Source organism: Crinia signifera, chromosome 5 (assembly GCF_055691185.1).
Source record: "Crinia signifera chromosome 5, ASM5569118v1, whole genome shotgun sequence".
NCBI classification, from domain to species: domain Eukaryota; kingdom Metazoa; phylum Chordata; class Amphibia; order Anura; family Myobatrachidae; genus Crinia; species Crinia signifera.
Window position 1 is genome coordinate 119,347,681 of NC_139221.1, and position 27,179 is coordinate 119,374,859.

A 27,179-nucleotide genomic window follows, 5' to 3' on the forward strand; every position below is an offset into this window, starting at 1 on the left:
CCCCCCATAGTCTGAAAGCTCAATTTGAAATTTTCTAAATGTTGACACTAATTGTGACATTTGATCCTGGGTGCGATGGCTGCCCACCCGCACCGTTCTCTCGCGTCCTGCCCGACTCCCTCAAAAACGCCTCGCCCACCCACCCGGCTACCAGTAGCATCAGCCCGCCCAACCACCCACCCGGTTCCAGGCAGCAACAGACCGCCCAACCACCCACCCAGCTCCCGGCAGCAACAGACCACGAAACCACCCACCCGGCTCCTGGCCACACCCGCCCTGCACGTGAAAGTAAATATGCAGGCGGCTGGGGTGTATTTTCTATTAGGGCAAATCCTAGGAATCATGGGATTGAGCATTTTCCGATCCTGAATCCTGGGATTGAGAAAATGCCCCGAGATTGGATTCCCTAATGGTGACATTATCAAAACATGAATTTACAGTTAGGTTGATAAATGCATTCTGACTGTTGACATCGTATAACATACACACATACAGTGAATTATGAAAAGCATTTGAAATAGTGATCGGAACTTTAAAACACATTGTCAATGCAAATAAGATGTCTATGTTAATATGCATTTCTAATTCAATTGAGCTTCATTTATAAAGCATGCTAATCTGTAACTTGATGGTCTGACTCTATGGGGTTGTTAGAACACATTATGAAACAAATGGTTAATTACAGAAGGAGATCCTGAAGCAAAATCCAGTCACCGCTTTATGCCTTGTGGGTATCAGCCCTCTTTCCTGACACAACTGAGGCATTGAGCAGTGACCAAAGTACAAAGCAATGGAAATCTAATTTAAAAAAAAATGATTATACTTGCGGTTAACATAGCAGTATCAAGAACAACTGTTTTGTAAGGAATGTACATTTTTCTTTACCTTACACTAGTACAAGTATGTAATTTATTTGTTTAAAAGCATTTTTGAAGCATTGCCATGAGTCATCCCTGTTGTGTATTATGGTGTATAACCACTAGATGGTGCAATGATACTTAAAAATTCTACACTTGAATGAACTAACACATCTTACCTAGTGTCATCAGTATGATTGTATGCAGAGGTATTCTCTCCAGTAACGACAACAGGCACCTCGCAGGGATCTACTGAAGACACATGACATTTTGACAGTCAGTATGACAACAAAATGAAGCACCACAACAGTCAAATTAACACGTTGATAGAAACCTTCAGGAACATCGTTTACAGCAGTACCTTTCTTTGTGGATGCATAAATCAATTTCTGAAAGAGGACACAAAGAAAATGAAATACATTTATAATTAAATAAAAGATATTGATATGAAAATAAAATGCATCAAAACACATTAGGACACCAAATTATAGCCAGAATTGCTGTAACAGCATATGCAACATTAAAATCACCATCTTCAAGCACCCAATAGACATTTTTTAAAGGCCCCATTCACTAGTATGATATGGCCCTTTTTCACCCAATTTTGACCCATCGGGACAATAAATTGTGTGAAAAGTGTCATACGTCATTTACTTCCGATTCGCGGTCCCGTGCCAATCGAATCTGGAGATAGCCACAAGTATACATCATATCCTGGGGCAGCGAATGGTATCACATATGGAACATCAAGTACAAAAGGAATGCATACGATTTAACTAGCCACCGGAAAATCATTGAGGTACCGCATGCATCTCTGCATGTGATACTTCGCCTAAGTGTTTGGGTGCGTTAAGCTTTTGGCTATGCCACGGATTACTGGGATACGGTCCTTGGGTCACCAGCATGATGGTCGACATGTATTTAGGTCGACATGGCTTAAAGTCAACATGCAGGAATGTTGACAGGGTCATTAGGTCGACATGTTTTTTTTTTTTTTTACTGTTTATTGAGCAAATATGTGCAAACAGGTGGTATTTAATGCCCTACCATCCACTAGGGTGCGGTGGGAGTATAAAATAGTGTGCCGAGTGTAGCAAGGCACCGTGCCCCAAAAATTTGACTTGTTCAATGTCGACCATAATGTTGGTGACCTGATAATCCATGCCCCATACCTCTTATACCCCATTCACACCAGCCTAAATTCCCGGATTGAGTCCGGGAACAACCTGGTACTAGCGCTGGTGTGAAAGGTTCCCGGGACAAAATCCCGGGCAAATTTCAACCCGGCTAGGTACCAGGGTTGTTCCCGGGTTCAACCAGGGGACCTGGCTGGTGTGAAAGGTACAGGTTATACTTACCCGGGTTGCCGTGTCCTCGGTGTGCTGTCTGGACGGGAATCCACGCAGGCGGTGGGCGCAAATGATGGGACAGCCGGTGGATGATGATGACGCAGTTCTCCGGCGGCAGTGAGGACGCCGGAGAGCTGCGTCATCTTCATCCGCAGCCTGTGCCATCATTTGCGACGCCGCCTGTGTGGATCCCTGGCCTGCACGGAGTATTCTCCCCACCTCCGCCGCCATCCCGCCGCCTGCCCGCCTCCTCCCCACCTCCTGCCGGCCTCCTTCCAGCCCCCTTCTCACACCAGAAAATGCAGGGACATTTTTGGTGTGAATGGGTCCAAACCCGGGAATGTCCCTGCTTGTCCCGGGAACTGAATTCCCGGGTTTGTCCCTGCATTTCTGGTGTGAATGGGGTATAACAGCAACTCCTTAGCAGGTGTATAACATACTAATGGAAAAAAAAAATCAACAAATGTAATAAGCAAATGTGAACTCACAGCAGCTGAATAATATTCTTCCGGAACAGTTACTATGTCAGAAGATTCAGCATTTTTATTTAGGCTTGGCTGATTTATTTTCCTCTGCTGGGGTGATGCACTCATATCTTTCACTGGCAAAACAAAATAGAACAATGATCTGTGGTCAAATAAAGTAAATACATTGTTTTAAAAGTTTGAAAAATTAAGTGAAGTCTATAAACTCTTGGGAGACTATCTTGAAGGCTCAAGTCCAAATTAATTTAGATTATACAAAATATGGCCTCCGTGCTGCTCCTCCTCCCCTAGCAGCATATCACAGCCGGGGATGTCCCCCCCCCTGACCACTGTTTATTTGTACTACACACATTCATTAGTAGCACACAAATTGTTCTATTAGAACAATGGGTGTTCTTCTGTGTTGAAACATAGATGTCCAGTTGCCATAATACATAATAAAGACACAAGTAGTAACAATTGGCACTATGTAAATTTGCTATAAATACAAATACATTTACAATACTATTTAAGGCCATATTAATGAATCAATGTGTTTACACAACACAGCAGGAGGGGCTATCCTAAGGTTTTCATTACAAGTACTATATCAGGGATGTAAGATTTTTATCAATCGCATTTTATAGGCAGATTTAAAAATATATTTTAAACAAAAATTGTATTTATGATGTTCCACCAGAATGAATGGGGGTACACAAATACAAAATATTTCATACAAATTCCCTCTGTTTCCTCTCAATTGGAGTCGATATACATGAAAATAAAGTAAAGTCCAGGTCTCCTTGTATCCCCTTCACACCTTGGTGTATGGATTGTGCTTGTTAACCTCATCAATTGGTTTGGCTGGGCTGAAAGAACATATGATCCATAAAGTCCAGGTCTTCTTGTATCCCCTCCTTTGCACCCCCCTCCACCTATGTCCGGGCAACCACCTGCTGTGCAGATTGGACCAGTGACCTCCTCCTCCCTAACCCCGTAATTCCTCTTCCCGGTGCAGGGAGGAGGAGCCGGCAGCAAGCAGCCGGGCACAGTGGTCAACAGAGGAGGGGGGAGCTGCCAGAGACATGCTGCCACGTTGCCGGCTGCATCACAAAGGGCAGCTCTTAACCCAAGAGTTGTCCTTTGCGATAATAATTGCATATGTTAGGGCATATGCGATTATTATAGATGTGGTAGCCAGTGATGTGTGGCGAAGAGGGGCTGCCCTAGACCTGTCTGTTTAATGAGATGAGGTAAACAGTATAGGAAGTACAGTATATGAAGAATGCCCATTATAGGGACCGTTTGACAGATATTTTCTGTCCGGGCCAACTGATCGGAAAATCGAAGGCGAGCATTTCTGCCCAAGGGTTTTCTCTACACTTTCCCAAAACAATCAGTACACAACAAGCTGACCACATGATTATTGATAAAGTGGCCCAGTAGTTGCACAATGAGTTCTTTGCTTTACATTTAAGTATGCATGTACAGGCCTGATAATACTATAAATGGCACTTTCATCTTAACATGCTGCACTATAAACCCTGTCTTACCAGTACTCGTTGCGACAGGAGAAGTTACTTGTCTTACATTGTCATTCTGCATATTGGAAACCTAGTACATAGTATAGAAAGAATGTATAAGAAAAGCCTGTTTGCAAAGATCATACTGTAAATCTGTAGTAAATAGAGTTACTATCTGCATGTAAATTCTAGAAAACATAGCATATATTTTCAATATTGTCCATGCATATACATTAACATATAATGGCATACTGTATATCCTTTCTATACCTCACTTAACAATACCATGCAACAGTGAATTTAGAGGCTATTTGTTTGGAAACTAACAGCACATTATTCGCTTGGCTTAACCAAACAATACATTTTTAGCAAAGCAGCTTTCAGAAATGGGAGAATATAGGGCATTCCAGTCCAGAACGTAACACTAAAAACTTGCTTTGTTATATAATAAGAGTGCACTTTCCTGTCAACCAATAGCTCTTTTCATGGAGCTATTGAAGCTACTAGCCCAAAACAGGATTTTGGTATTCACCAATAAATCCCTTTCTCTGATTCTATAGAGGACGCTGAAGTTTAGTACCATGGGCAGAGGCGTAACTCTGGGAGACAATGGAGTCATCTGCCGCCGTACTTCTGCTCCCAAGGTGGACCCTCTCCTCCCCTGCAAGTTTGACTGTGAAAAACCCCATGTCGACCTAATGCTTGTGTCGACCAACACCCATGTCGACCTAATGACCGTATCCCCCTTGTTTATGTATGCCACAGCTAAGCCGGTGTCTGATAGGAACAGATTTCTGACCTGTACATAACCCCACTATCTACTACGTATGGAGTTCATTTTATATAGTGTGGAGAGCGCAGCGAGCCACCGAGCCCGAAGCGTGACGAGCGTAGTGAGCCCCGCGAACGGACGCAGATTACTGTGCTCTCCACACTATATAAAATCCTTCTGGACAGGTCAAAAATAGGTTCAGATCGCATTGATATATCGGCCGATATCACATCCGATATATCGGCCGATATCACATCTGATATATTGGCCGATATATCGGCCAATATCACATCCGATTGGAGCTGCATTCATTGAAGGAGGACAGAGACGCCTGCATTCAGTGATGCCTATTCTCTTACTTCAGCCTTGTCGTGTCTGCAGCACGCCCCACCGATGGTCAGTGGGAACGGTCTCTGGCAGTGGATCCCTCCGTCACTCCCGCAGCACATTTTATAAGATTGTATGTGATGTTCACAACTTTTATCCTGTTTTTTTTTTTATTGTTTGGATTCCCCCTTTTTGGATTAAAAAAACCTTTATACAAGCTGCTGAATACTGTCCAGTTAAAAAGACACCTTTATGGGAATGCAAGATAAATTTCAAATGTAGGTGCTTTGCTATTACTCATATATTCAGAAGTCACTTGACAAAGATACCCTTATATGCACACCTGATAGAACTAGAATGTAAGTTTTATTTCTACCCAATAGAGGTGATATCAAGTGTGGAGGTCTTCTTAAAATGTAAAGGGACACTGCATCACTTCAGAAGGATTCATCTACCGTTACCATCACCTTCAGTGCTGGTCACCTTTAATAATAATTTTTTTATTACATGTATTATAAGGTTGGGTGTCAACCTTTCTTTTAGGAGACCAGCAGCTCTTTATAGGTTTGTGAGCACAAGGTCAGAATAACCTTTTTTTGCAATCATAGAAAAGCTGCCAATTGACCTGGGTGCCCAGCTAACCAGGGACCCGGGCTATACACACTATGCGGATTCATCAGCCATGCTGCCGGAGGTGGCAGGCTGCGGGGCTCCATCTCAGCAGCACATTGCTGGATGTGAGGCACCCAGGGACAGATGTCCCTGCAGCCGGGGACGCTGCCTCCAAACACCGCAGTAAGACAGGGTACCCACGGCAGCTCCCATGATGCAGGCTGGCAGGGACAAACTGTTGACTGAGTGACTGGTAAAAAAAAAAAAAAAAGGAAATAAAGAAAACAAAGAAAATGATAATTCAAACTCTGGAGCTTTCCGGGTGCATTTCTAAAACTGGTCTTGTGGAGGGGCATAGAGTGAGAGGAGCAAGTCACGCACATTAAAATTTAAAGTGTCCAGCTCTGGTGATCCTCCCCTCTACACATAATTAACTAAACTCCAGCATCCCCTATGGATGAAAGGGAAAAAAACTAAGTTTAAAAAGTACAGAACTTGAGGCCTAAAGGAGCCCATACACGCTCCGTTCCTGCTCCGTCCGTTCTGTACTATGAGATGCGCGCTCCCGCGGCATCTCATAGTACAGTACAAAAAGTATGTGCTGCACATACTTTTTGTACTAGCTTTACATCGTATCGCATCGCATGCAAAAGGCATGCAATGCGATACGATGTGTACTTTAAAAGTACAGAACGGACACCCAGAACGGAGTGTGTATGGGCTCCTTAAAACATGCAATAACAGGTGCTGATAATTTGTTCAATAATGAAGAGGTGATTCTGGCACAGCTACAGCTTCCTATTAAAGGAAATTGTGAACCTCCTATTCGTATATGGCACAGACAGAGGAAACCCCCTTTTTTCTACCAATATAGGAAGCACTGCTGTAACAGAACAAATTATGACCTTCATACAGTAAACAATTTATTTTATGGTCATAGAAACAAACACATTATCTTTTAGGCATGCCCCATAAGACAGGTAAAATACACAATGATCACATGAATCAATAAAAAAAGTGGTACTTGTGTAATATCTGGGCGCCCGATTTTTTCATTGTATTGCATCGCATTGCATGCAATATAGTGGCATACAATTCATGCAATGCGATTTTTCATTGTAAAGACCAGATTTTTAATTGTATAGTCACCCATGGGCGATTTCATACCCCCACTATCCAACTACGCATGGAGTTGATTTTATATAGTGTGGCGAGTAAGGAAGTCCATTTATTTATATATGCAAAGTCTATATAGCGTAGAGAGCGCAGCGAGCCCCGCAGAATACATGTAAAGTAATCCGCGTGCGCTCGCCACGCTTCGGGCTCGGTGGCTTGCTGCGCTACTGTCAATGCCTAATTTTTCCCAGCATATAATTTCCATAATTATAATTATAACCATGCCAATAACATTAATATAGTCATAGATAAATAATTTTTATCCCATAAGCCAGGAAATATTGCATATCAAGTTACACATATTATCCCATAATGCCATGCTTAGTCTCTAAATGATCAGAATTATAATAGCTGTCAGATGACAGTTATTAGAATTCTATATCATGTTGCACTCACATGTTATAACAAATTATAAGTTCACATTAGAGTAGTCATAAGAAAACCAGCATTAGAGATGAAGTCATTAACATTCCCAAACACCAGTGAACCGTACAGGATACAGCAAACAAAGGGGCGTGTCTATAGGCTAGTGATACCAGGTGAATGAATAGATTCTCCCCTCCCCCGAGAGTTCTCTTGAAAGCAAGAGAAAAGCACTCAGCTCAGTTGCTGTTCGAACTCGACGCAGAGAGGATGGGTCTGGCCACGCCGGGAGGTTCCTTCCATTACATATGGATTTGGACGTGATAAGTAAATATGTATCATCAAACTGAATTGTGCGCCAGGACTAGGATATGATTAATGGACTGGATGTTTAGGAGAAAATATGATGTAGAGAGCTACGTGTGAGATATAGGAAAGATGTATTCTAGCTTCAATAATACATAGCCAGGAATGTTGTATTTCATTGTATGAGTAGTATGATGTGTTTCACGGTGGCTACGTATAGCAGCGGTTGGTAGAATAAGGATAGACATGCTTAAATTGGTAGATATAGCCGTGTACGTTTACATGTGGACAAAGTGAGGCCTAAGCCTGCTGCTGCCATGTGGCAAAGCAAAGGCCTAGGTCCTGGATCTTTTGTATGCAAGGAGTGTAAATAGCTTCCTTTTGTTTGCTATGTGTCTGGATATTTAAACTAGCCACTGTGTGTCCAAGTGTGGTTGCGGAAAGGCTTTTAAAGTATATTGACTAGCTAGAGTATCCCGATAATCGGATGTAACAAGTGTTGTTAGTTTGATGCTCGGATTGTGTGTGTGTAATGGCATGTGATGTGATTATGGTATGATTAGTCCTTAGATTGTATGGTGCCATTTAAGTGTTCTGTACAGAAGTACATTGTAGCTTAAATGATATTCAAATTGTGTATGCTGCAGGGTTAGTGTGTGTTTGATGAATGTGCAAGTTTTATTCAGGATTGTGAGTATCGCATGATGCAGGTTAGAGGTAATATTAAGTAAATGTTGTGGGCAGAATATATGAATGTACAAGCAGTTTATGTGTGATTGCCAGGCAGCTGTTTGAGCCTGTAGAGTGTTAAGGTTCTTGTGTGTGCCATGTGGAGGAATCTAAGATGGCGGAATGCCATGCGGCAGACCAACATGTGTTCTGGCTAAGATGGCCGACAATTAGTTATTATAAAATGGCGACTGCCTCATAGCCACGCCCCCCCCAGCTCTGTATTCACATTCATATATATACATCACTGAGATTAGCTTTATTTAAGGATGCTGGAGCAATAATCGTTAGTAAGTATAATACCTGTATTGTTATATTTATTATCCATGATACAGTTTCATCTGGTTACACTTATAAATAATATTCATTGATTATAAATCTGGACATTCTCTTATTGATTGCGTGCGACATAAATAAATTAGATAGACTTTGCATATATAAATAAATGGACTTCCTTAGATGGGGCCTCAGTCCTCGGGATTAAGCATTTGACGATGTGCGGATATGCGCAGGTTTGCGAATATCGGCAGGTGTGGGATCATCTGCCAGAAAAGAAGAAAAAGTTTTTTTTTATTTTTTTCTGGTGCGTTTTGTGTGTTTCCATATTACTGCCGGTTAGGGGCCTGTGTTGGATCTGTAGTATTACAAAGCTCTAATTTGAACTTTGGGACAAAAGGAAAAACATTTATTTATATTTAAATATCAAGATGCAATTCTATAAGTATATATGTTATAATAATTTGTTTTCTCTCATGTGATGGTATCTCCTTTTGATGTTTATCTTTTAAATAATAGTCAGATAGGATTGGCAAGGGCTGTTTCAGGTTGAATTGTTTTTTTTTTTAAATTTGAATTGTTTTATAAGCAGTGCAAATTTTAAATAAATGCACATCTTTTATAATTGCCGCAGAAGCGGATTATAAGGGAATAATGTATAGCCATAAATTGCAGGTATTTTACTGCAGACCATCTCAACCTGAGAAAGCCATTGTATAGTTGTATGTTGCAAAGAACTCTGGGTAAAAATGCTATTTCTACTAAATAAATTTATTTTATTTTAGTATACCTTTCAACATATGGTAATGAGAATAGTAGGCAAGGTAGAAAGCATTGCCAGTGTTAAAGTGTACAGTGCTAAGAGTGTTTAATGGTAAACTTTTCATTCCCATAATTGATAGGATTGAGTCATAAGTATTTTAACTTTAGAAAGATAAAAGTAGAGAGAGATAAAATACCAGTCGAGGGAAAATCAGGTAAATTTACAGTTAAGCTAACAAATTCCAAGCAGTATGAAAAGTGAATGTTACTCTAAAGTATTAAATTTGAAATTGAAATTAATTATTACCAAATATGATAAATAACATTTTCTCTTTTTATTCCAGGCTAAAAGACAGATTTCCCCTAAGCATATAACACAGCAAAGAAAAATTTGTTAACTTTAAAAGGGCCAGCCAGAGGGTATTTAGATGTAAATTAAGGTGTTGAGACAATAGATTTAACCTTGAAACTTAGACAAAGCAACTTCACTTGGAAAGGGGGAATTTGAATAGGATTGATTCATTTGCTTTCTCTCCCAGCAGCAACTGTAGTTTTGAATAGGCTCAATAGACAGAATATTTCTTTTTTTTCTGTTGTGATCTGTTACCCCAAATGCATAGGTGCAGAAAAACTGTAAGAGGTATTGTACTGTGTGGAGTTTGTTTGTACGTGTTAAGAGAAAAATTGCATTTGTTTTTCCCCTGTGAATGTGAGATATTTACAGTATTGTAAGAGGTGTTAAATTCATAGTGCCATATCCTTGCTAACCACAAATGTTATAGAAAGAGTGTATTGTTTGGATTTCTTGAATAATTAAGTTACTGTGGGACACAACGCCAAGTGGCATTGTGTACACCCACATAAGTATGCAAAAGAAGGCGGGACTCGGACACATGGGTGTCAACGTCTGCCGCTCATAGAGACACTGTTTGCGTGATGGACACATGTGCTGGCGCGTGTGATGGCCTAGGTACGCTGTACAGGTAAATGCCCAAGGATGGGTAGTGATACTTAATTGAGTGATAATTACAATTCATAAATTGAGTAAGACTCCTGTTGAGTTACAAACAGGATTCTTTTATTATTGTTCAAAATTCAAGAAATTCAAATAGTATTGATTAAATTCCCATTGATAGTCAAGGGAACACTCGCGTGACATCCAGTAGAAAAGCTACCAGCCAGGGAAGATTTTCTGTACAGAAATATTTCAAGTTTAAGCATAAGACCATAAGGTGTATAGCGCCCAGTGTGAAACATAACTGAGGCGAACGGGTGTGTGACGGCACGACTCATGCGCAGTGTAGTCCAGTGTAGGACAGTCCAGTTAGGACAGGGTGCACGTGGCGACGTGCCCATAGGAACTGCCCCTCCAGTGGAACTACCTATTTTGATCCACTAGGAGGGTACAAGAAGATACATCGGAACCCAGTGATCCGATTAGCTACTTTAGAAAATCCGATTTTTGGGGGTACAGGAAAACAAGTTTGTTGTACCCTGGAAAAATTAGGCCGCACCTTGCAAGTTGACTAGAAGTTCGCTGCTAGTTGAAAGACTTGGTGATTGAGTACATTACCTCGCATTGTGGGCTTCACGCTTGATTGCGGAATAGTGCCACTGTGTGGAGAAGTGAGTGGTTGGGGAGCTCTCAACTTAAATAACCCACCGGTATCTACTAGCTGTGAACGTTTATTCCTGTAATTATGGGTAATAACGGGTCACGCTGTGATAACGTGTCAGATAGGGAGGAAGCAAGCCGACCAAAAGGATCGGCGGCTTTTATTATGTGCTGTGTGCACGGTGAACGAGCAGTTGTTTACCAAAAGAAATGGAAATGAATACACAAGGCAGCAAGTTAGAATTTCCCAGTGTTGATAGCTTCGAACCAGATGAATTACACAATAAGAATTGAAAAATATGTCTGCTCTCATCAACGCGAGGTAAGAAAAGGCATAGTGATTGTTTAAAACTGTGGTATAGGAAAATGGCAATAGGAAAAGTGATGGTACAGATGCAATTGGACTGTTAAAGCGGAATAGCAACACCCCCCCCCCATTCGTATATAATGGGACCAGTTATTCTAAAGTGTCTGTTGAAATTGCGAAACTGACTAACCTATACCCTGTGTCAACTCCTTGTTAAGGATTAGTAAGTGTTGACGTAATATTCCAGACCGCTGTCAACTCCGAGACGAGAAAAGTCAAATGTAAGGCGGAGTCAAACAGCCAGAGAGGATGCTGTTTTTCCCAAGTGGTAAGAGACGGTACAGTTAACGCCAAATTGACACAACTGGAGAAGTAGGTATACTGGTTTCACACTGACTCAGGTAATAAGTATTAAGGTAACAAGATAAATTGAGAATGCCAAATTGTATTTGAAGTTAATTACATCCCCAGGTTAATAACTGCTGTAGGTATAGAGAAGCAGAGATATCACACAAATGAAGAACAGTAGCTAACAAGACTCCTAAACTTTCTTTCTCCCCTTTTTAACAAGTAGATTAAAGATTTAAACGTAGAACATAAGATTACAGCGAACACATGAAGGTTTAGACTATGGTAAGAAATACAGGTATAGAACACAAGGAAAGGTAGAGAACAAGATAACATGTTCTATTCAAAGGAGTACTGCATACAATCCGCCCTTGGTACCAGGGTAACGACGTATTGGGAAATTTGTTTTTGAAACATGCTTGTTCATTACATGACATATAGTTCCCATGACACATATGTATGTAAACACATAGATATCGGGAAGTGGTTAAAAGTTAATAGCCACCTAGTGGTGACTTGTATGTGATGTAATTGTCAGTCCAGGTTCTTAGGAATCAAGTAAGGAGAAATGGAAGTTAGTCTATACGTACTCTCTTTTGTTTGTTTGTTTGTTTGATTGTGATTGTTTGTTTTGATGGTTCTCAGAATCAGACATATGTCATGTAAGGTGTCTAACGATTTGTTTTTCTTTGTGTTGTTTAGTAAGCCGGAAAGAGCTGTGATTGGACCCGGTCAAATGTGACGCATTGGATTTGGAAACCCCTGTTGCTCCTAATTGCATGGAGAGCGTATGGACCAAACATTTTGAAAAGTTTCATCCCCTAGACAACGAGATATATATTAGTGTTTTTTTTAATGAGATTTAAAAATCTCAAGATATTGATAGTGTTAGGTCCAGATGTCAAGTAACTGATAGTCCCTAGTGATTGGACAAGGGAAATGAGAGATCGAATATTGAAGCTGAATATCTCAGACTTCCTCTAGTCACATTTTTCCGAAGAAGAACAAAGATTATTTGGCTCAGACAACTGTATTTGTAATATATGGAGTGGTATAGAGGTTAAATTGAAAGAAGTTTAGTAGTACAGGGTAGAAATACCCTTAAATAAATTAGAGCGCCACCTAGTGTCAAAAGACAGTAAGGCGAGGGTTAAACTATAGCACTCTAGAGTGTAGAAGCTTCACAGATGTGGGAGGCGGGATACTTTTAACGCTTGGGAAGTTCTTTCTGTTTATGTCTCTGCAGGGAAACAAGTCGACGACAGAACTATCGGAAGTCTACAAGTGGTTCGGATGGAATACAATACACCAAGAATGGTAGGGAAAAAAAGGTAGAAATCCAAAGATATTGATACTTCTTTTTCCTACAGATGCAATGGAGAAGGAGAGACGAGCCCAGCCGTAGACAGATGATGGTCCTCGAGATGATGACTTGGATACCGACAGATGACTGGACAGGAACCCTGCTAGAAAGCCCCCAGAGCCGACGAAATACACAAGCCGACCAAGAGAATGATGACCCCTAGACGACCCCACGTCGTGATGAGCAGAAGACCCACTAGAGACTTTTTAGACCTTAGTTTTAAATGTCAAGAGACACTAGGAATGACCCAAAGGGCGTAGAAGGTTTTTGTCCTGGGACCCTATTCAGGTTTTTAATCCCCTACTGCCCAAGGAGAAATGACTGTTCTCCACTCTTTCAGGAAATCTTTATAATACTCTGTTAAATTGTTTGTTATGATTGTTCATCAATGTTTTCCCAGCATCCTTTGTAGGACATATGAAGGTTGTTCACCCCTGTACATCCTGCGGTAGGTAACACAACACCTATGCAGGAACACTACACCCACATAGACTACACATACATTACCCAAATGTATCATTCAGTCGTGTGTGTCTGGGCTGTGGCCCTACAACTATTGTGAGGTCATGGTCTGGACATGCCGGCGTTAAGTAAATGCACTCCCCCATTTATTATTAATCTAGGATTAAGACATTGCGCAAAAATGATACATCCCCTTCTTTCTACACATACACATAAGTTCCACCCTTTAAAAATCTTTTTTTATCAATGAAAAATATTTTTATGAAAAATATTGAAATTTTATGAATTATGAAAATTAATGCGGAAATTATGCATTATTAATTTTAATGTGACAGTTTTATATACTGTCAAAGGGACGACTGTCAATGCCTAATTTTTCCCAGCATATAATTTCCATAATTATAATTATAACCATGCCAATAACATTAATATAGTCATAGATAAATAATTTTTATCCCATAAGCCAGGAAATATTGCATATCAAGTTACACATATTATCCCATAATGCCATGCTTAGTCTCTAAATGATCAGAATTATAATAGCTGTCAGATGACAGTTATTAGAATTCTATATCATGTTGCACTCACATGTTATAACAAATTATAAGTTCACATTAGAGTAGTCATAAGAAAACCAGCATTAGAGATGAAGTCATTAACATTCCCAAACACCAGTGAACCATACAGGATACAGCAAACAAAGGGGCGTGTCTATAGGCTAGTGATACCAGGTGAATGAATAGATTCTCCCCTCCCCCGAGAGTTCTCTTGAAAGCAAGAGAAAAGCACTCAGCTCAGTTGCTGTTCGAACTCGACGCAGAGAGGATGGGTCTGGCCACGCCGGGAGGTTCCTTCCATTACATATGGATTTGGACGTGATAAGTAAATATGTATCATCAAACTGAATTGTGCGCCAGGACTAGGATATGATTAATGGACTGGATGTTTAGGAGAAAATATGATGTAGAGAGCTACGTGTGAGATATAGGAAAGATGTATTCTAGCTTCAATAATACATAGCCAGGAATGTTGTATTTCATTGTATGAGTAGTATGATGTGTTTCACGGTGGCTACGTATAGCAGCGGTTGGCAGAATAAGGATAGACATGCTTAAATTGGTAGATATAGCCGTGTACTTTACATGTGGACAAAGTGAGGCCTAAGCCTGCTGCTGCCATGTGGCAAAGCAAAGGCCTAGGTCCTGGATCTTTTGTATGCAAGGATAGCTTCCTTTTGTTTGCTATGTGTCTGGATATTTAAACTAGCCACTGTGTGTCCAAGTGTGGTTGCGGAAAGGCTTTTAAAGTATATTGACTGGCTAGAGTATCCAGATAATCGGATGTAACAAGTGTTGTTAGTTTGATGCTCGGATTGTGTGTGTGTAATGGCATGTGATGTGATTATGGTATGATTAGTCCTTAGATTGTATGGTGCCATTTAAGTGTTCTGTACAGAAGTACATTGTAGCTTAAATGATATTCAAATTGTGTATGCTGCAGGGTTAGTGTGTGTTTGATGAATGTGCAAGTTTTATTCAGGATTGTGAGTATCGCATGATGCAGGTTAGAGGTAATATTAAGTAAATGTTGTGGGCAGAATATATGAATGTACAAGCAGTTTATGTGTGATTGCCAGGCAGCTGTTTGAGCCTGTAGAGTGTAAAGGTTCTTTTGTGTGCCATGTGGAGGAATCTAAGATGGCGGAATGCCATGCGGCAGACCAACATGTGTTCTGGCTAAGATGGCCGACAATTAGTTATTATAAAATGGCGACTGCCTCATAGCCACGCCCCCCCCGCCAAGCTCTGTATTCACATTCATATATATACACATCACTGAGATTAGCTTTATTTAAGGATGCTGGAGCAATAATCGTTAGTAAGTATAATACCTGTATTGTTATATTTATTATCCATGATACTGTTTCATCTGGTTACACTTATAAATAATATTCATTGATTATAAATCTGGACATTCTCTTATTGATTGCGTGCGACATAAATAAATTAGATAGACTTTGCATATATAAATAAATGGACTTCCTTACTCGCCACACTATATAAAATCAACTCCATGCGTAGTTGGATAGTGGGGGTATGAAATCACCCATGGTTGACTATACAATTAAAAATCAGGTCTTTACAATGAAAAATCGCATCGCATTGCATTGCATGCCTTAAGTAGTGGCATGCAATGAAAAAATCAGGAGCCCAGATAATACACAAGTACCAAAAACGTCCCTATTTCTAATAAGGCATGGAGATAGATATATGCTGAAAGGATGAATACACTCCTAGGAGTAAATGAATATCATGTGTTTGAAACCGTATTTAAAAAGGTATCTGTCCAAGTTGCAAGCAAGTATATTTTGTATCCAAGTAAATCTTCTAGATTCCACTTGCTGATGCTCCTGCATATCATTTGCACAGACCAGCAGGTTAAGTTTTTCTGTCAATCTTTTACACTCCCCATGATCTCAGCTGTTTTTTACTATGTCGATGTATAGGGTAGCTGGCTTACTGGTCATTCGTGAATAGAAGTAACAGGGTCCTCATATCAAGAGACTGCATCAATCGCCAAAAGGTACGAATATACAGAGCTCACATATGTGTTTCTCCGCCTCTTTCTTTTTATTTAATTATTTTTCTTTATAGCATATATCCAACTCCATGCCTCTTTAAAAAAAGGGACTTTTTTACGACCATTACATAAATTGTTGTGAAGGTCAAAAGGGGGTTCCTCTTTCTCTGCCATATACTTGTGAACCTGAGGTCTAGCAGAAGTGTTGAAGGTGTTAAACTAACTGGCTACTGGTGAGCAAGCCCAATATTGGATATCAGCTCCATACTGTACATTGGCCAGCAAAGAATTAGACACTTCAGCCACAGATGTCATATAAAATATAATTCCTGTTAGAGAAAAAAACAAAACAAAAAACCCAGAGCCTACTACAGTATTTGACGTACCTGGCCATAGGTTTTGCAAATGCTTGTATAAATGTCAAGAACATTTCCAAAATGAAACTTGAGGTGTTTTATCTTCATCAAGCTAACACTCAGTGGGCTCTTTAAGTATATGTTTAGAATTTGCTCTCCATTGGCATCTGAGGAAAAGAAGAAACAAAACAAAAAAAAAACCTTACAAACCCATGAGATGTCGGCGGTAAGAATACAGATGCCGGCATCCCGATGGAGGGAATCCTGACGGAGGTCAGGTTATTTACCTTACTCCTGCCCACACCCCCCCCACCCACCCAACTGAGGTTCAACCATAACTTCCGTAACCCGCCGCCTAAACCTAATTCCCCACAGCATAACCCCCCTTTTAAGTACCTAATCCCAACCTTCCCATCTGCTGTCTAACCCAAAGTCCCCCGCTAGTGCCTAAACCTAACACTCCCCCCAGTTTAACACGTTACCCGCATTAATAAGTTTTGGATGTCTGCAGTCTTAATTCTAACATCAGCATCCTAATCGATGTCGACAATCCAGCACCGGTCTGCTGGCGGTAGTACTGTGACTGCCAGGAATCACATTTATCGGGATGCTAAATGCATCCAAATACATACATGTACACATACATTTATATGCACATAAACAGTAAGTACCTTGCAAGCTGTAACCACTGACCATCTCCTTGTAAAGTCTCACTGAATCCCAAAGGCTACTCTAAAAAAAATAAAAAAATAAAAATCATCATAAACAGATGTAGAGTAGGCAGTAATCTGATTTTCAGTTACTTTTAGCATTGCACATTAGGAAAAAAAAAAAAATCTACTGCCGGAGTATTTTCCGCTTTATTTTCCTTATTTATAGATAACAACTAAAGGTGGCCATACACACACAGATTTATCTTCAGATCTGGCTGGTGGGAACAAAAACATGGTTATGGATGAGAGCAAATGACAGTTGACCATTTGCTTGGAAATGCTGGAAAACTGACAAACTGTCACTCATCCATAACCATGTTTTTGTTCCAACCAGCCAGATCTATAGATAAATCTTACTAGTGTATGGGCACCTTTACAGTATAATTACTGTTGCAGAGATACTCAAAGTCGATACTCAAGGTACCAGGATTTAGGTATTTCCATGCCTGGCCTCTTTGAACAAATTAATACCCAAGTCAATTTGATATAACCATCTGGATATATTTAAAACCTGAACTGTTAGGCTACCTTGAGGACTAGGTTTGGGAACCACTGGTCTATAGTTTGGCGAGGTAATGTAGGGAATGTAGTACGAGATCTGCAGTAGAAGTGTCATTTATCAGTGCATTACGATCATGTGATAATTTTTACAGGTAATAAGGGCCAAATATAATAGGATGTGAGAATCAGACAGTGAGAGATCTTTGGAGTGTTTTCCCATTATTTTAAGGTGGCAATCATTTACACTAAAAAAACAGGTTGATTTTGCCATGTAACTGTCCCTTTAAAAACAAAAAAAAAAAAGCGAAAACTCTCCCAAAAATCTCTCAATTTCTGATTCTCACGCCCTGTTACATTTGCCCCTAAATGTTAGAAAGCAGGGCAGATCAGAGTGTAGAATAAAAGCATGTTTTCAGGGACACAATTTAAATTATATTAAAATAAAGTCACACACATGCATGCAATTCCTGTTTTTATCTTCCCCCGGCTAGAAAATGTCTTGTTTTGTAAATCATTTTTTAAACAAATCCTGCTTGGTCGCATAGGGTGAGAAATCGAGTGCAATAGATTATAGGCCGTTATCGACATGCAATAAAAGCAAGCAAACAAATAAAAGTGTGACATATGTAATCATAGCAAACCCCTCATGAACAATTATGTGCATTTTAGGACAAAAACTGATAAAGTGTACTGGATATCTTTGCTATAACTTACATCTGGACAACCACTACACTTGGAGCTCTCATCGCCACATTGTGGTAGCAATTGGCCGTTTCCACCTACTCCCTATCTGTGAGCATATTGACCTTTCTGTTGGCTCCCTGCACCCGATTGGGAATACAAATAGAACTTCCTTCTTCCACCAAGCCGTATATATCTGAGGACATCAGTGTTGTACCATCATTCCACTGGAATCAAGTCCTTGAGCGGCGTCGGGTAAATATTAGCCCAGATTGGGCATTGAAATTGCTCCATAAAGTGCTATTTATATATATGAATATAATGGAGATTGTCTAAGATGAAAGCATCCCTGATCCATTAGAATTCCCAGACAAATTTCCACTGACTTTGTTACTTATTACATTTTGATGACATATTAAATATCGCTGAAACAAAAATATAGAAATGTTGGCAATGCTCACCACTTTGTTTTGAATGTAGAAGGAAACACACTGACTCACAACATTAAAATCAATCCAGAAGTATTCAAGTTTTTCATCCTGAGGTTTTACCAACTATAAACAGATAGAAAAAAGGTAAGGGGTGGGAGGTTATCACTTCGTAACAAGCACACAGTCTAAAATAAATTTGTTGAAAATGGCGGTATATATAAGCTGGATAGCAATACTGTGGCACTAGTCACACAAAGTGTTGTAAATAAAAAACGTAGTACTTTTTTTTAAAATCAACGACTATGGAAACCAACCCCCCCCCCTTGCAGCCCGTCCTCCCTCATAGCCAAGTGTTCCCAGCATACTACAGATCAGGTTACCAGCAAAAAGGCAGACATCCCAATCACTGGCATGCTGAATGCATCCCATTCTAGGACCCCTGTACACATATGCCACATTACATATACATCATATTGCACTATGGTGTGGTATGACGGGCCGACAGTTGGGATTCTGTCAGTATACAGCCATCGGAATCCAGATGGCTGGTACTCAGACAGGGCGGACTTGCTGCAGGCTTGGTGGCTCGCCACAAATTCTATTCTACCTCTAAGCTGGTCATGGACCCCCACGAGGGAGAATAGCTCCCGTCAGTCAGGATCCCCACTGTCAGGCATTTTACAGTGGGCATTCCGATGTCGGTGTACTGACCGTCGCATTGCTCTAAATGGGGCATTCAATCCTGGTTGATTTTTCCGACAGTTGGAAATATCGGCCAACAGTATTCAAACCCATTCATTTTTGGCCAGGACTCACCTGTGCAGATTTGACTTTTTAAAAAGACAAATATGCATTGTTGAAAACAGCCGCTGGATTGTTGAATCTGCGGCTGTTTGACAATCTGCAGCCATTTACTCCATAGGCTTTCCAATTGTCAAAATCTTTCTGACAGTTGGAAAAAGGAACTGTTTATAGTATAGGTCCTATGTAAATTCAACCTAAACTTGTCGAATGGTTGATATTTCCACCTGTCAGAAATAATCGGCAGGATTGAATAGCCACCCAAATTTTTAAAGTCACTAGTAAATAATAGCTGAGCTGGTTATTGTGTCAGATCGTGGAAAAACTGTAAACATTAAAATTACCTCTTCCACATCAGTATAAATATGGTTACAAGGAAAGGTGTAGACCCTAAAAGACAGAAATAGGATCATGGTATAACAAAATAATATATGTTGTCAGATTAAACAATCTATACTGTATATATGTCTAGTGTCTGTGAGTCTCCAAAACACTGCCATCTGCTGGCAGAGAGTGAAACTACATAGCTTTCTAAAACATGAACAAAAATAGAAGGTAGGAGACTAGCTTTCGTAGCTTTTCGCTCGAGCAGGCTTACTAGTGCCTGAAACATTGGTCATCTTATGTCCCTAACACAATGTTGCTGGCATGTTGGCTTAATGTACGTGAAGTCTTACTAAGCAAACTTTGTAATCCACCTGCCTCACATCTAGGCCGCTTAAAGCCATTTAAAGTTACGGGTTGCACATTCAGAGTCAAAGGGGTACATCTACTAAAGCAACAACAACAACAAAAAAACAACAAGTGTTACTGATACCAATAGCAACCAGATTCGGTCTAGCATTTTCTCGACAAACAGAGAAGTAAGAGCTAGAGTCTGATTACTTGCTATGGAAAACACTACCAAATTTCATTTTTCTTAAACCAAGGTCTATAAAGTATTGTCAGAAAGACCCATCAGATGTTAGCCATCAGTTGTCAAACTAGAACAAAATTAGTTGCGATATAGGACAGTACATTATCATTAAGTTATCCCACTTGATTAACAAATCAGCAAGAAAGAAAATAGGTTTTTGTACTACAGTCAAGTCCTCCTCAATTTTTTGAGGTGAGGTGCCGCCAGTGACCAATAGAGGCCACTCGACGGACTAAATTACTCCTTAACAGAAAGTGAATACAAAGTGATCGCTTTCAAATTTCCTGGATATGGAGAGAGGGAGCTGTAAAGACAGAGATTGGAGGTAGGAGCCAATAGGGACTAAGCCATCAATTTGAAGGGCTTTTCACTAGTTTGCTCTGAAATATCAGAATGCAAATCTCTGATCCAAAAGAAGCATTCTTAGTGTTGTGGATGATGAGATATTAGGCAAAATGCAAAACCTTATGTTTAAAAACTCTATTTTAATTACAGGTGACTTGCAATTGATCCTTGAGGCAATATAGAACTGTTCGCTCCCTTCTGACCTGCTTGGAATCCAATAACATTTTGTGATCATAAGTTTTGTGTGGCGACTCTAGTTATTAATATATCAATTTTCACATGACATTTTAATCTACCACACAAATTATATGACACGTGTAACATCATAGACCCGGATTTTAGGTCCCTCCCCCCAAAAATGTTTTGCCAAGTAGGATCTTGGCTAATTTGCACTGACACAAAGTTATAGCCCAGACAAGGATAAACACAATATCCCACATGTAGAACTGTGTACAATACTTGGGAGCCATCTGGATATTGGGAATTGCTCCACCTTCTTTTGCGAGATAGACCACTAATTTGTAACCCTATTTGTTTAGAAGAGTGTTTGCAAAAGAATATCTTTGTGTGTCATCCTTAATTTTTTTTCCAATGCTTTGTGAGAATCTTTCATAACTTTTTCATATTAAAACTACATTGATTAAGATTGGCCTCATTTGTATCACTTTTTATATATAGCTTTGGACTCCTGTCACTTCCATTAATTAACACTTTAATGTTTTCACTGGTGTGCTGCTCTGAGCTTTATGGCTTATGCTGATTTTTTGGAATGCCGCACCCCGCACCTAGATATAGTAATAGGGACCCCCAATATACATAAAAGCCTTGACGATGGCTTGGGGGCTTAATCATTCATTTGCGCAAATATATGTTACCAAGATCTCGGAATTTAATTATAATGCAGTTTTTAAGTCTAATTACTGAGGTCATTCAAACCCCTTTTCCACTAGCCTAAATATCCCGGGTTTTTGCACGGGAGCACGCAAAACGCGGGATTTTAGGCTTGTAGAAATAACCCAGGTCGTGAGACCCAGCATTTCTACCCAGGTAGCGACCAGGGTTGAACACGGGGTTCCACCTGGGTCACTGTGTAGTGTAAACGGGTAACCGGGGTCGATGCGACCCTGGTCCCATTCACTATAACGCAAAAGCCGGCGCTAGGAGATGCTCTCATCTGCCAGCGCCTCCCCGACCCCATTCGCCCGGCATTATGTTGGGTGGGGACTCTAGTGTGAATGGGTTCGCAGGCCAGGTCGCACCCAGGTTGTAGCCGAGTACGAAATCCTGGGTGCGACCCGGCTTGTAGATGGAAAAGGGGTATTAGTGTACTGGGGGAAAACCATGTATTTTTCTCTTACCTTATTCCTATCAGATGCAGTTTGCCTCTGAATTCAGGTAAACAATGGATACTATCTGATGTACAGATTATTATTTTGGTAATAACTAGAACTTAACTTTAGTTGTAGGAAGAATTTGAGGCTTCCTATTTAGAGCTAGTAGCTTCTGAAACAACATTCGTAGTAGCAGATACATTTGGAAAATTAATAGTGGGGGAGATACTGGTTAGTGTAGTGCAGGCATTTCCAACCACGGTCCTCAAGGCACACTAACAGTGCAGGTTTTAGTGATATCCAGGCTTGAGCACAGGTGACTTAAACAGTACCTGAGTGATTCTGATGAAACCATCTGTGCTGAAGCCTGGATATCACTAAAACCTGCACTGTTGGTGTGATTTGAGGCCTGTGATTGGGAATGCCTGGTGTAGTCACTACTGTAGACCTATACACTGGTAGTTTTTACTCTGTGTCAGACCCACACCTCGCAGGCTCCATGAGTGCCGACACTGAAAAACTTACGGATAATGGTAAGAGTTCAAGGAACCAGGTTCATGACAATTTGATACAGTGGTGTATCAATAATGTGTGATGTTTCTGTGATATACACACAGGGCCCTTTACTCTTATGGCAGATAGACTTGCCAAAAGAAGAAGCTAAATTCTCCCAAATGGAAATTAACTAAAGAACCACTGTAAAGATTGAAATGGATATTTTCATTATGCAGGATAGAGAAATGCTTAGATCTTACAAAGACATCAGAGGAACTTATTGTACAGGGGCTGAAATAATACTGGACTGATGAAGGCCATGACTTGGTCTCAAGATACAGGGGAAGAGGAAGTCCAGGTTGTTAGGAAGGATGGGATGTCAGGAGGAGGTGCATAGGTAATCTATAACAAAAACAGATCATTTAAGCCTACTAGTGTTCCCACTAGGCTGTTTTAGCGGGGCGTTGCGCCCTGCACGATTTTTAAAGGGCAAAATGCGCCCTGCCCCGCTAGCAGCTCCCCTCTTAAACAGCCTGGTGCCTACCCCGACTGCTTGCACGGGGAAGCCCAGAGCCGCCTTATACGGTGATGCCCGGCGCTTCGCCGGCACCATCGGCGGGGCCGGGCCCGCCCCCTGTAGTGATGGCGGCGGCCAGGCACACCCTCTTTAGTGACGTCGGCGGGCCCGGACCGCCCCCGGGCGCCCTGCCCGACCAAAAAGCTAGAGTGAACACTACCTACGGCAATTCTATTATTCTTTATTACCCAATTAATACTACAGTGCAATCAGCAGAGATATTCTGCATGGGTATTGTCATTTCTTTTTACATACTCATACTGTACAATGTAAACATTCAGCAGTTCAGGAGAAATAGTTTGCAGGTCATAAAGTATCTCATATCCTTTAACTCCACACCCCGATATGAACATCAGCAAATCCTGTGATCAATTATGCTGATGAAGGCTGCTTTCTGATCTGAGTCATGGTTTCAGTTACAGAATCTACAAGACACAGACTACTAGCTAGTGAAGTTAAAATGTTATTGGTTTGAGCAGGAGGAGGAAACAAACAATTCGTTTGACAGGATTGGAGGAGACTTGTTCCTTTACATCAACATCTCCGTCAATATTTGGGGTTGAAACTACCATGGTTTCCAATTGTCTTATTACCAAATCAGATCCAGTATACTTAAATATTGATTACTTTTGCTCTTAAGAGGGCCATGATTGTGACCTAATTTGCAGTACAATATTTTTGTAATTGAACAGATGGCAGATTAATACCTATGGCATGTATAAAGTCAATCAACCATTTAACAATGTACTATATATGATATAAATTTATACTAGGTTACATATTAAAGCTCCACGTCAGCGTGCAATATCGGACATTTAAGTTTTAGGTAGACTAGTTTATCAGCCAATTAAGAAGCTCCATGTTGTATATTTAATCTAAAAATAATAAAAATACACTTACTGTAAAGAGAGTCAAACACTATTAAGACTGTGGTCTTCGTAAAGACTGCTGGTGCCACTGCTAACTCAGAGGGTAGAGCACAAAACTGAAATATATGTCTGACTGCTAATCTGAGCTGGCATGGATGCTCTTCAAAAATAGACACATGGGGTGAGATTTAATAGGATAAGAGATTCAGAAAATGAGAGATTTTGTGAGAAATCTCCAGTTTTTTTAAAGCGGCAATCATTTACACTGCAAAATCAAACTGATTTAGCAGTGTAAATGATTGCCGCTTTAAAAAAACTGGAGATTTCTCACAAAATCTCTCACTTTCTGAATATCTCATCCTATTAAATCTCACCCATGATATCTATGGATGATCTTAATTCCACCGTAAAAAACTAAATCTGCAGATAAAGCAGATATTTTTTAAAATTTGGTGACACATATGGCTAGTTATTTTGTACAAACATGCTTTAGGAAATGCGGCGTATGTAAAAAGGGCCTGCTCTTTAACTTGTTGACAGGAATTTCTATGCTAAATAAATTAATAAATGCAGACTAGGTTTCTGTAGTTCCAATATGGCCCCCATAATAGACAATATTGATCATTCACGATATGTAGCCTTTTGGTTTCTCTCTTCCCAGACCAATGGTGAAATTACTAGATATGTTTGGTGGTAACTGCCGGATTTAATTTGACACACTTCAGGAAATTAAGTGAAGAAGCTTCCCATAGCATCAAATCTGCTATTTACTGTTATTTTTGAAGACCGTGTTAGATAAATTAGATCTAGAAGCTGCTATGGGAATCTTTCACGTTCTCTCGCTCTCAAACGTTTGATGAATCTCCTCTATGGTCACTAACTGGTAACAATTTGATAAGCTGCAAATTGGCAAACTTGCTCCTGTGTAGGTGTAAATTGCCAAAAAAAAAAAAAAGAAACGTAAAACTTGCCTAAGGGAAGTCATGATTAACCATTACTACATGTAGAAACATTTATGCATATTACCTTTTATCTTGAATCTTGGAATTAAGATAATTCAAAAATTTCCGAGAATCCTAAAATAAAAATAAGAGACCATGATTTCACAGCTTGCAATTAGAAAACAAAGACCATTACATTGTTTGTGTTTTCTTTACCTTTTTACTTTATAGTCTTCTACTGTAATAGTTACAGATTCACAACATACATAAAAAGGTACTTGTTTCCTAGAAGGGCGGGCATCGCATGTACATCGCATGCCATTATAATGGCATGCGATACGACCGATGCGATGGCCGCGATTTTACATAGAAATGCATGGTAAAATGTAAATCGCGTCGGTCGCATCGCATGCGGACAAAAAATCGCATGCGATGCGACCGACGCGATTACCGATTTTACATAGGGAACAATGTTAAATGGCCCAATTGACCCGATTTTACATAGGGAACAATGTTAAATGGCCCACAGACCCCAAATAGCCACCCTGAAGTGTGAAATGGCCCCCCCCAATTGTTAACGCCACCCCACGATCAACGTCAACCCGAAGCGTGGCGAGCGCAGCGAGCCCGCGAGGGGGCGGCGGTACGCGTCCTCCGACCTTTTCATACCCCCACTATCCACGTCGGTGTGGAGTCGAGAATAGAAAGTGTGGCGAGCGCAGCGAGCCACTGAGCCCAAAGCGTGGCGAGTGCAGCGCGCCCCACGAGGGGATGCGGAATACGAGCCCGAAGCATGGCGAGCGCAGCGGGGGATGCGGAATACATTAAGTAATCCGTGTGCGCTCGCCACGCTTCGGGAGCGTGTTCCGCGTCCCCTCGCGGGGCTCGCCACGCTTCGGGCTCGGTGGCTCGCCACACTTTCTATTCTCGACTCCACGCCGCAGTGGATAGTGGGGGTATGAAAAGGTCGAAGGACGCGTATCGCTGCGCTCGCCACGCTTCGGGTTGACGTTGATCGTGGGGTGGCGTTAACAATTGGGGGGCCATTTCACACTTCAGGGTGGGTATTTGGGGTCTGTGGGCCATATAACATTGTTCCCTATGTGAAATCGGGTCAATTGGGCCATTTAACATTGTTCCCTATGTACAATCGCGGTAATCACGTCGGTCGCATCGCATGCGATTTTTTGGCTGCATGCGATGCGACCGACGCGATTTTTTCCCTTACGATGCCTAAGATCAAAATCGTGGGCGCCCTTCTAGGAAACAAGTACCCCGTCAGACAATTATTGTTACAGGAACAAGCAAGTAACCACAGAAAGGCCGCCACAAACGTGTGGCCATTCACAGTCATGAAATGGTCGCAACCCACAGGTTGAGAACCACTGATGTATACTATGGTCTAACAAAAACAATGTAAAAAACGTATCTACAATGAACCAGACACTGCAATGTTTGTAATGAGAATTAACTCACATGATCGATTCTATAGTGTTGGGGTTACAAGGTGTATAGATGAAAAACATTTTAAAAATCTTTTCTAGTGGCTTTTACTTCCTCAGCTGGCATGTCAAAGCAACTTAATCGCCATATGGTCTAGTTGGGCCACAGTGAAATACAATCAAATTTAGGATTGGTGATTGAACTTTATGTATTTTTCTACTAGAGGTAGGTGGAAGACTAGATTGTTCCCCAATAACTTTTTTCTTTAGGCATTTTTTACCTACTCCATCTACATGCAACCACCATCTTCAGTCTCATCATCTAGGACCTTAGCCCTCTCACTACTTAAGGTAATTAGTATTTGTACACCATTACCCACTCTTACAATTTTGTAAATCACACCACTTCTGGTAGTCACAGAAGCCTTCCCTAATGTTTCCCAATTATTTGGCCCCTTACATGCCAGTTTCAGGGATACAAGGATTGCCGTAACATAAATTTACAGAGAATATTCCCTTTAATGTTTGGTGTAGGTTTAAACTGAAAATTAATAAAAATTTTAAAAAGATAAAACTGTATTAGTGTAAC

The 27,179-nt window shown here is 40.6% G+C and overlaps 1 protein-coding gene across 5 annotated transcripts in view; it reads right to left on the bottom strand.

Annotated features, from left to right (window-relative positions):
- The window catches only part of SYCP2L (synaptonemal complex protein 2 like), a 176,545-nt gene that overhangs the window by 81,894 nt on the left and 67,472 nt on the right, over positions 1-27,179 (bottom strand). For 4 of the 5 annotated variants that reach the window (XM_083187927.1, XM_083187926.1, XM_083187925.1 and 1 more), the window contains 9 exons: positions 25,234-25,283; positions 20,019-20,064; positions 18,904-18,996; positions 17,219-17,279; positions 16,578-16,714; positions 4,224-4,284; positions 2,695-2,807; positions 1,219-1,246; positions 1,037-1,109 (listed from right to left, as the gene is read on the bottom strand). In XM_083187927.1, coding sequence (XP_083044053.1) covers positions 1,037-1,109; positions 1,219-1,246; positions 2,695-2,807; positions 4,224-4,284; positions 16,578-16,714; positions 17,219-17,279; positions 18,904-18,996; positions 20,019-20,064; positions 25,234-25,283 — 662 coding nt within the window. The remainder of the gene's footprint in view (positions 1-1,036; positions 1,110-1,218; positions 1,247-2,694; positions 2,808-4,223; positions 4,285-16,577; positions 16,715-17,218; positions 17,280-18,903; positions 18,997-20,018; positions 20,065-25,233; positions 25,284-27,179) is intronic. The other variant, XM_083187924.1, reaches the window with a different exon arrangement.